Source organism: Orycteropus afer, unplaced genomic scaffold, assembly GCF_000298275.1.
Source record: "Orycteropus afer afer isolate SDZICR_OR568_19922 unplaced genomic scaffold, OryAfe1.0 scaffold00034, whole genome shotgun sequence".
Classification (NCBI taxonomy): domain Eukaryota; kingdom Metazoa; phylum Chordata; class Mammalia; order Tubulidentata; family Orycteropodidae; genus Orycteropus; species Orycteropus afer.
In genome coordinates, this window is record NW_006921621.1 from 2,093,875 (window position 1) to 2,104,610 (window position 10,736).

At 39.5% G+C, this 10,736-nt stretch overlaps 1 protein-coding gene across 1 annotated transcript; it reads right to left on the minus strand.

The window, feature by feature from the left end:
• Window positions 1–9,975: 9,975 nt before the first annotated feature.
• LOC103193051 (non-histone chromosomal protein HMG-14-like) lies at window positions 9,976–10,278 on the minus strand. Its single transcript, XM_042780325.1, has one exon. The coding sequence runs from the start codon at window positions 10,276–10,278 to the stop codon at window positions 9,976–9,978; it is 303 nt and encodes a 100-aa protein (XP_042636259.1).
• Between the last annotated feature and the right edge of the window lie 458 nt (window positions 10,279–10,736).

Consider the following 10,736-nt stretch of genomic DNA (forward strand, 5'->3'; position numbering starts at 1 on the left):
GCTCTTGTAGAGATTACAGCCTGGGAAACCCAATGGAGAGTTTGATTGCTATAAGTTGGAATCAACTTGATGACACAACAACAACTTATTATTACTTAAGTTTTACTAGAAATCTTGATGTAAAACCTGTGAAAGCTGGGACCTGTGTAAGGCAGAAACCTGCCAGAGAAGGAAAACCTAAATATTTTCTACTAAAACAAGTGATAGAAAAGTGGTAAGACTGCATTCTGTCAAAGACAGAAAACTTGTGAGACCAGGAAAAACAAGGCAGTACTGCTGAGTTGTGGCTGTCCCAGGTTTCACTGTGTAATCTCTTTCTTTCTTTGTAATAGAAACTCAATTGAGCTATCTCCAGCAAAAATGTGGAATTGCTTAAGAGGATATAAAGATGCCTCGAAGAAAGCAAGGGCAGGAATTACAGCAGGAACTCAAAAAAAGGACTGGAGCAAGAGGGGAAAACCAGAAAGGAATCAAGGCAGTTACTCTTTCAGCTTCTCAAACTCCCTCCTCCCCTCTCTCACTGCAGTCTTTTTGTTTCCCTGAGCTTCTCCCATATTCTCATAATCATATCTTTCAGTTCTGAGCCAGGGTCTCAGGTAAGTCTGATTGACTTAGCTCATGCCATGTATCCAGTCAGGCTCATTTGGGCAGGGTCATGTCATGCAAAAATGACTGCTGGGGTTCACCCCAGTGGCTAGGTTAGAAATGTTCTTGAAGAAGAAGAGGGTGGGTTGGGCTGACATTTCCAAAGGTGTTTGTACTAAAACAGGAAAAAACACATGCCGATGGCAAAGTAGTTTTTCTCCTCTCTATCAAATCTTGGCAAGGGTGCCTCCAGCTCTTTGAGCTTATTATTTCTCCTCAGCTGAAAAGATGTGATTGATTTCATTTTGTTGCTTATGACATTATGTTTTCATGTGTGTGTGTATACAATTTTTTTTTTTTTTTTAAATTTTTGGTCTATCCTCACTAGATTTAAACTACTTGATCGCTTCTTTGAAGTCATAATTCTTAGTGTTGGGCAAAGAATCTTAATACACTGCTGTTTATTATCTTCTTAGGATGTTTCCCTATCTGAAAAGATTGGATGCAGAACCATCATCTGTCACATTTGAAAAACAGTTAGTGACTTACATAGGTCTATGTGTATCCTAAAGGAGCTCTGGTGATGCAGTGCTTAAGGCATTTAACCACTAACCAAAAGGTTGGTGGTTCAAACCCACCAGCCACTCTGCAGAAGGAAGATGGGGCAATGTACATCCATAAAGACTTACCACCTCAGAAACCTAATGGGGGTCACTGTGAGTCCCAATCTACTAGATGGTTGTGGGTTTGGGTTTTTTCTTTGCTTTGGTATGTGAATTCTAAGAAGCTCTGGTGATATAATGGTTAAAGGGTTTGGCTGCTAACCAAAAGACTGCAGTTTGAACTCACTAGCTACTCTGTGGGAGAAAGTTGAAGCAATCTGCTTCTGTAAAGATATACGGCCTTGGTAACCCTACTGGGGCAATTCTATTGCATCATATAGGGTCTCTGTGAGTTGGTATTGACTCAGTGGCAGTGGGTTTGGTTTGGTTTTTGGCATATGTGGATCCTAAGAGGTCTTGGTGCTGCAGTGGTTAAGTGCCCAGCTGATAACAAATCAAAGGTTAGCAGTTTGGACCCATCAGTCATTGGGAGAAAGTTGTGGTGGTCTGCTTTGGTAAAGATTTACAGCCTTGGAAACCCTATGGTTTCTATTCTGGGAAGATAAACATACTTTTATATTCTGTCTATTCTGTCCTATAGGGTCAATTTGAGTTGGAATCAACTCAATGGGAAAGGATTTTAGGTTTCATGTGAATCCTACTGATCCTGTGATATTTAGGCTTTTCTTAGGTAAGATCTGCTGCATATAATTGTTGTTGTTGTTGTTATGTGCTATTGAGTCAGACCCGACTCATAGCGACCCCTCCTTGGGTTTCCGAGGCCATATCACTATGGAAGTAGATTGTCCAACCTTCCTTCTGAGAAGTGACTGGTGGGTTTGAACCGCCAGCCTTCTGGTTGGCAGTCAAGTGCCTTAGGCACTACGCTGCCAGAGCTCCCTGCTGCACATAGTGCTGGACCCAAAAGTGGTGAGATTAACACTTGACAAGGAAAGATGGGGATAAAGGACTTATCTGAGTTAAACATAGCATCTTCCAGAGATGATGAGGAAAAACCATCAAGGAAGTGATTGGAAGATTATTTGAGCAAGATAAAATCTCACTTATCTCCTGCCTTTTCACTTGTTGGCAGAAAAGGGACTTGAGGAAAGTGCTTGGTGCATGCATAGGGAGACTCAGCAAATTACATTTATTTGGGAGACTGGACAGAAATGATCACAGCAGAAGTGTACTGCCCATTGGCTGTCCTAATACCTCCAACTTACCCACATATCCATCCATCCATCCATCCCTCCCTCCCTCCCTCCATTTCATTCCATTTAATAAACATTTATTGAAGAATTATTGTGTAAGAAGCATGAGAAGGAGCACTGGTTGAGGCATACTTACAGAACTAACCAACTATTATGGGCAAGTTTGGGGTTCGATACATCTGAATCCACTCTATATTCTACTAGCTATGTGATCTTGGTCATGTTAATGTTCTCTAAACCTAGAGTTCCTCATCTGTAATAACAGTTTACATCATAAAGTTATTACAAGAATTGGAAGAGATGCTAAATATAAATTTCTCTGGATAGACCCATAAATATTATTTATTATTGTTTTGAATCATCATCAGCAATGAGTTCTTATGAGTGTTTAAAATTGTATGCATCGTGGAATATATAGAAAGAAGGCATGTTCTGCCTGCCACAAGCTGTCATTCTAAGGAAAAAATTGCTTCACGTGGGATGTGTCTGTCTTAGTTTCCTAGTGCTGCTATAACAGAAATACCATGAGTAGGTGGCTTTAAAGAACAGAAATTTATTTTCTCACAGTTCAGGGGGCTAGAAGTCCAAATTCAAGACATGGCTCTTAGAGGAGGTCTTTCCTTGTCTATTTTATCTTCTAGTAGCTGCCAGTCTTCTTCTTCCCCTTGTGTGTGATTGTCTATTTTTAACTCAGAAGTGATTAGGTTTATGTGAATCTAATTGGTTTTGAAGGAGCTCTGGTAGCATAGTGGCTAAGTCACTTGCCTGCTAACCAGACGGCTGGCGGTTCAAACCCACCAGCCACTCCTAGGAAGGAAGGTTGGGCAATCCTACTTCCGTAGTGATATTGCCTCGAAAACCCAAGGAGGGGTTGCTATGAGTCGGGGCCGACTCGACGGCACATAACAACAACAACAACAACAATTGGTTTTGAAGAAGAGGAAATTTAGGAAAATGATAGTGTATAGTGAGAAGGGTGAAAGAAATGTTCTTAGCTGAAAAATGGGAAAACATGGTTTTGCAGTTGTTATTGAGAACTCCTTCTTCTGAAGCTCTGATTGATGTTTGCCATAGAGACCTCTCACCTATAGCATCCTGACTCTGAATATCTATAAACTAACTGTTCTTCGATCTCAGGCCAAATCAGTGAGGCTTTGACTCTCTGATGAACCTCTGCTAATTTCTCATTCCTAGAGCAGTGGTTCTTAACCAGGGAAGATGTTGGGGATTTTTTTTTTTTTTTTTACAAAACACAACCCCCCTAACAATTGAGGGCACATATTGTGTGTTGATTCTTATTTGCTGTCAAGTATGCTCCAACTCATGGTGACCTTATGTATAACAGAAAAAAAGGTTGCTCAGTCCTGTGCCAACTTCTTGATTGTTAGTATGTTTGATCCCTTGTTACAGCTATTGTGTTAATCCATCTCATTGAAGGTTTTCCCTCTACTTTACCAAGGAGTCCTGGTGGTCTAGTACCTAAGGCCAATCAGAAGTTTGGTGATTTAAATCCACCAGTCAGTCCATGTAAGGCAGACTGGGCAATCTACTTCTGTTAAGATTTACCACCTTGGCAAATCTTAAACCAAGAAAGGTTTAAGAAACCCAAAAGGGGTTGCTATGAGTCTGAATCGACTCAATGGCAGTGGGTTTGGTTGTTTTTTGTTCTCTACTTTACCAAACGTGATGTTAAGAAGAGGTGATTTTGATATTTCTCCTTGTGTTGTGCATGCATATGTGTATGAGTGTGTTTATCTTCCTTGTAATACTCCAAGTTCATTTTCATTCTGAGGTCAGACACATGGGTTCAGATTCTGGTTCGTCTATAATCTAAGTTCTCTAAAATGGACTACACAATTTGTTAAATCATGGTTCTCCATTTTGAATTTCTTAATTGATAACAGATGATAATATAATAAATTCATTAAAAGTATTTAAGAAATACTGAATACTGAGAAGAATTGAAATTTGTAATATATAACAGCAGAATTTTTTAAGACCAAAACATAACAATGTGTCCTAAATTCCCCATGTACAAAATATCATAAAAAAGAAAGGCTTTTCAAAAAGAGACACTTCAGAAATAATGAATCCAAATTAAACTAAATGGAATTCACTGGTAAATTAGATCCTATATTAGAAATGCAAGGTATAAGGGTAGAATGTCCAATAGGTTTCAGGCAGTCAAGTCCAAATAAAGTCAGGGAAAAGAAAGATTCATAGTTCATATTATTAAGAGATAGTATTAAAATTATTAAGAGAAATAGAGTCTGTAGTTTATATCCCCTAGAAGGAAGATCAAATGTTGCTGAGTATGAAACTATGCTAATTCTATAAGCTAGGAGCTCTGGTGGTGCTGTGGTTAAGGCATTTGACTGGTAACCAAAAGTCGGCGGTTTGAACCCACCAGCTCCTCCACAGGAGACAGATGGGGCAGTCTGCTCCCGTAAAGATTTACAGCCTTGGAAACCCTATTGTGGTTACTATGAGTTGGAATTGACTCCATTGCAGTGCGTTTGGTAATTTTATAAACTGCTAGATTCAACATGTTAAACTTAGAATGCTAGTGAAATAGAAGGATTCAGTTAAATAGATGACCTATTTTCTAAGGAAATAGTTTCATGTTTACTTATAGGAACTATGCAAATGAAAAGAGATGGTAAGTCAATGATGACAAACCGACAGGATGATGAGGTAAATACATTATAATTTCCCTATAAAATGATGTTCTGATTAAACTTAAAAATCTGACAATTTAATTCCTACAAAGAAATAAAAAGATATCCGTTGGTGAAAACTTAGGGGATGGTTTGGAAACATTCATAGACTTGCAAATATATGAAAAACAGCATGTAATGAGAAAGATATATTGAATAATAAGAGCCTAATGATTCTGAATTTATGTCTCAAACAATATAGCAATTAAGAAGACAGCCTGGAAAATATATAAAATAAAATGTTAGAAATATAAGATGGAATGAATTGTAAGTGGAGTTAAATCTTCACTGAACAATAAAACAATAAAAAAAATTTAGAACAATATTTTATTATTTATCTTTAACAAACAAGATGAATTTATTTAATAATGTCAGCTGACAAAACTGGAAAGGAAAATTATACAGAGAAGACAATATTTTTTCTTAAAAATCTTTGTCATCTTTTATGAAAATGGGTATGATTATTTGGTTTGTTCTTCAGCTGTTTCTGATGTGAGACTTTGAAGAGTACCAGCAAGACCAAAGAGGGAATACTACTCCTTTCTCACATATGGCATATCAAGATGCCTGGGGCATCCTTGAATAATCTCTAAGCATCTTAGTAAGGAATAGAGGGCCCCAGAGGCAACGCTTTGCATAGCACATTCCTACTTATCAGAATACATATTTCAGTAACAAAAATAATGCTGTTAACTGCCCAAAGAATGAACAACTCAGTCTTAGAAGACTGGTGAGACTTTGACTCTTATCAGAAAGACCAACCACTAGAAAAGGACATCATTATGTTTGATAAAGCAGAGGGTCAATGAAAATGAGGGAAACCCTCAATGAGGCGGGTTGGCAAAAGAGTCACAACAATGGGCTGAAGCCTAATCAACAACCATGAAGACGATGCAGGACCGTGCAGTCTTTCGTTCCATTATACATAAGGTCACCATGAGTTGGAGCCGATTTGACAGCAACGAAGGTAAAACAATCTTAAGAGAACCTGGGAACCCTTCTGGAAAACCACAGTCTCATATATCTGCAGATGAGGGAAAAACCTTCTTGTGGACATGCTTGATTAAATACGTTGGTATTAGATCTTATGCTGTAATAGGGAGTGTGAAGTAGAGTGGGGATTAAGGAAACGAATACAGCTCGTTTTCTTTAATGAGGTTCACTCCACATTTGGGAGATGGTGAGCCCCATTCCTAGCCACACAAGTTCTGTTAGATGGACATGCACAAATGGTGAGGATGAAGTCCTGGGGTCCTGAGGGAGCCCATCCAAATGAACTCAGAGCATTTGCAGACTTGGGTCCTGGGGCCCTTGGGCCTGCCTTTGGTTCCTTCCTTGCCTCTGGTCCTGGATCCTGGGTGCAACTCCAGACAGGTCCTGTCTCGGTGGTAGGGTCTGCGGCAGCCATTCCACCAGAGCCCCATCTGTAAGCAGCTCTGGTGGCGTACTGCCTAAGGCATTTGAGTGCTAACCAGCAGGTTGGCAGTTCAAACCCCCCAGCTGTTTGTGGAAGGAAGGATGGGGCAATCTACTTCCAAAAACATTTACCGCCTTGGAAACCCAGTGGGAGTTGCTGCGAGTTGGAATTGACTGATGGCAGTAAGTTTTTTTTTTTTTTTTTTAGCCCCCATTCAGCCTCTTAAGCATCAAGGCAGTGAGACTGGTAAACGGTGCAAACAAACTATCCTCAGTATCAGGGCTGTGAGGAAAGGAGTGAAAACCTTCCTGCTGCCCAGAACCAAAGCAGAGAGAATGTGCAAAGCTACAGAGGCCAAAACACAGGCTGTGTTTGCATTAGGGTGACTGAACACACAACTCACAGTATGGTCAGATTGTCACATTTCTCTCAACAGGCAGTCACTATGGTGCTTGAAATGCCATTTTTTTGAAGTGAATTTCTTTGCAAAGGGCCAAGCTTTGTCCATTCTCTGGAAACTCTCTTTTAAAATGAAAATGACTCAGGGAGAGAGTGACTTTAAATTATGTACACAGTGATGTGGGTTACTTGATAAGAGCCTTTTCAGATACTCCAGGAATACCTAGAAAGGAAGAAGAGAAAATAGAAGAGATAAATAATAAAATCTTTATTGTTCAAAATTGTAATTTCTAAAATAATTTTATTTCAGTGAAGTTTAAACTGTAATTACAATTCCTTTGCTTCTTATATTTCCAACATTTTATTTAGTAATTTCCAAACTGTATTTTTAATTGCTATATTCTTTGAGACATAAATTCAGTATTATTAGGTTTCTATCAGAAACCCTGGTGGCACAGTAGTTAAGTGCTGAGCTGCTAACTGAAGTGTTGTTGTTGGTTCAAACCCACAAACCACTCCACTGGAGAAAGATGAGGCAATCTGCTTCTGTGAAGATTTACAGCCTTTGAGACCCTATAGGGCACTTATACTTTGTCCTATAGGGTCACTATGAGTTGGAATTAACTTGATGACAACAGGCACGAGTAGGCTCTTATTATTCAATATCTCTTTCTTATGTTCACAAGAATGTGGAAGTTTCCAAACCATCCCCTAAATTTTTACCAATATATATCTTTAGGAGCTCTGGTGGTGTAGTGCCTAAGGCTAGCGAGAAGGCTGGTGGTTCAAACGCACCAGACACTCCTCGGAAGGAAGATTGGGCAATCTGCTTCCATAGAGATACCGCCTCAGAAACTCAAGGAGGGGTTGCTATGAGTTGGAACCGCCTCCGTGATAGTGGGCTTTTTTTTTTTTTTTCAATATCTTTATTTCTTGTAGGAGTTGAATTGCTAGATTTTTAACTTCAGTCTGTTGTTTCAGTTTTTAAATTTAAATTTATTAAAATAGAAAGAAACTAAAAATTCAGTCCCTCCGTCCTACTCCTAACCAGCCAAACTCACTGGCATTGAGTCAATTTTGACTCACAGCGACCCCCATTGGGTTTTCCAAGGCTGTACATCTTTACAGAAGTAGATTGCCCATCTTCCTTCTGTGGAGAAGCTGGTGGGTTTGAACTGCCAACCTTCTGATTAGCAGCCACATTCAAACGGCTCAGTAGGCTCAGCTGGCTAGCTAGTATTTACTGAACTAGACAACACAGTTTTAGAAAACTCCTTGACGGAGGCATTTGTGATGATGGTGGATTCTTAGCATTTTTTTCGGGGCTCCTCTGATCTTTGAATGTCCAGAAGGGTCCGGAGCAACCCTGGTTCATTCTTAGATGCAAGGACTGGAGAGAGCATTGATTCTTGGGTGCTGTTTGATGGGCATTGTGGATTGAATTGTGTCCCCCCCACAATATGTTTTGGATGACCCTCTACCTGTGGACATTACTCTTTTTGGAAATAGGGTTTTCTTTGTTATGTTATCAGTGCAGGGTGTATTGTGAACCAATCACTTTTGAGATATAACAGGAGCAGATTAGGCACAGAAGCAAGAAAGCATATATGTGGGAAAAATAGATGCCACGTATAGATCTCCAAGGAACATGAACAAGAATGCTAGAGAAGCTGAGACAAGGATTTTGACCAACAGTGGACAGAGCTAGCCATCTAGAAAGAGCCAGGGCCCTGAAGTTAGACTTCTAGTTTCTTGATATATAAGGAAATACATTTCTGTTGGTTAAAGCCACTCACTTATGGTGTCTATGACAATGAGGTTGGAGATCTGTTTATTAGGTGGTTCCTATGAGATCTTTCCAAGCTTATTTTAGGGAATGTTTCATTATAGCTAGTTCTTTTTAGGGAATAGAGTCTAGTAGTTCATTAAAGGTGCCGACTCCTTAAACAGGTTTATTGAGTGATTATCTACTAGCCAAGGAGCATTTGGATCTAATTGACATGAAGCTCATTTTTGGGAAGTGAAGAAAAGGTTTTTAAAGACAGTGAGGGAAGTTCTAGCAAAGAAGTTCTGAATGATTGGTTAAGTTAGAGGGCTTTCATTTTAAGGCAGGATTATAAAATTGGAGAAAGATAATTCTTTGGTTACTATGGGGTATTCATTACTTTATGATTGGTAGTTTTAGGTTAACTGGGTAAGGACTTTTTTTTTTTTATCCTTTCATGATTGGTATTTTATTGGTTGTTTTAAGGGTCAATACAGAGACATTATGAACAATTTGTTCACAATTCTTAATGTATGTATCAGAAATCTAAAGTTCCACGTAGTTATGATTCTTTTCTAAATTCCAGTGACTTTCCAGCTTTAAATTTGGAGGCAAATTTTCCTTAAGAGGTTATCATGTACCATTATATTCAACTGTTGACAAGCTGTTACATCATAAGTCTCGCTAATTCACAATTTATTATCACACACACTACACACTCAAATTTCAGTCTTTCACAGCACATAACAAAGTTATTACGAGAACTGGACTACCATAAGCAAGATGCTAGAGAATGCACACACTTCTGACAGGGAGAGCCATGATGAGGGAGTGGTTTTAACAATTCTACCAAAAATAACATGAAAATAGAAGCAATTAAAATGTTGAAGTCATATAAATGCACAACTGCGACTCCAAATTGCCATCAAGTCAGCCTGGTATTATGGGATATAAAAACTGTCCTCCCCCCCCCATCCCGGGAATGTTATGCTGACACCCAAGACGGTCAAAACCTCCCACAAGTCGACATCTCATTATTTTCTGGTTGTACCAAAAAATAAACAACCAGCAAATGATTTCATTTCTTTTTTTAAAAAAAACAAACAAAAAAGCATTTACACTTAAAAAATGGGATGAAGTGGGATTTCCGCCTTCTTAAAAATGTTTCTAGAGCTACTAAAAAACTTGCATTTACAAAATAGTTGATAAAAATATTCCTCTGGATTGTACAAGAAGGGAGATACAGGGACTACTGATAAGACATGGTAGACAAACATTAATCAGACTTGGCTTCTTTATCTCCTGCTTCATCAGAGGCTGGACTCTCCTCGTTTTTAGTTTCTCCATTTTCTGCAGGTAAATCTTTAGTTTCTTGGTTAGCCACTTCAGCCTGTTTTCCCTTTGCTCCTCTTTTTCCTTTTGGTTGCACTTTCTTGTCTGTTGATTTATTCTTCCCTGCTGCCTTTTTTGGCTTCGTTTCCTCTCTTGCAGAAACAGTTTTAGCTGACAACTGCGCAGATCTCCCCTTGGGCTCTTCCTTTACCGCCCCTTCGGCAGAGCTGACCTTCCTTTTGGGCATTTTGGTAGCGAGGAGTGCACGTGCCGGGTGCCTGCAGGCCGCGGCGCACCGATCGTGAAGCTGGGTTCTCTGGCCACTGCCGTTCAGCCCGCCCGAGCTGCTAGGACCCGCGGCGGGGGCGGTGGGAGACTGGGTCAGGACTTTTAACTGTTAAACTGATATAAATCAGGCTCTTTTGTCCCAATTAGTGCATTCCAAAGTCTGTGGGTATGTGATCTCTGGAGAGAGGTCTGACTTTACTTAAGGCATCAGGTCCTTTATCTTGGACACATGGCATACGTTCTGTACAGTTCTGAAAAATAGACTTGGGAAGATGTCCAAGGTTACTGTGAGATTAGCCAAAATATATGGCTTGAGTTTGAACGTTTAACAAATGCCAAATTTTAGGAGCTAAATCCTGACAGTGCTGCTTACTGGTTATGTGACCTTGAATATATTATCTAAGCTCTTCATGTCTT

Excerpts from the sequence above, each read along its gene's own strand:
- LOC103193051 (XM_042780325.1), bottom strand. The coding sequence starts at position 10,278 with ATGCCCAAAAGGAAGGTCAGCTCTGCCGAAGGGGCGGTAAAGGAAGAG.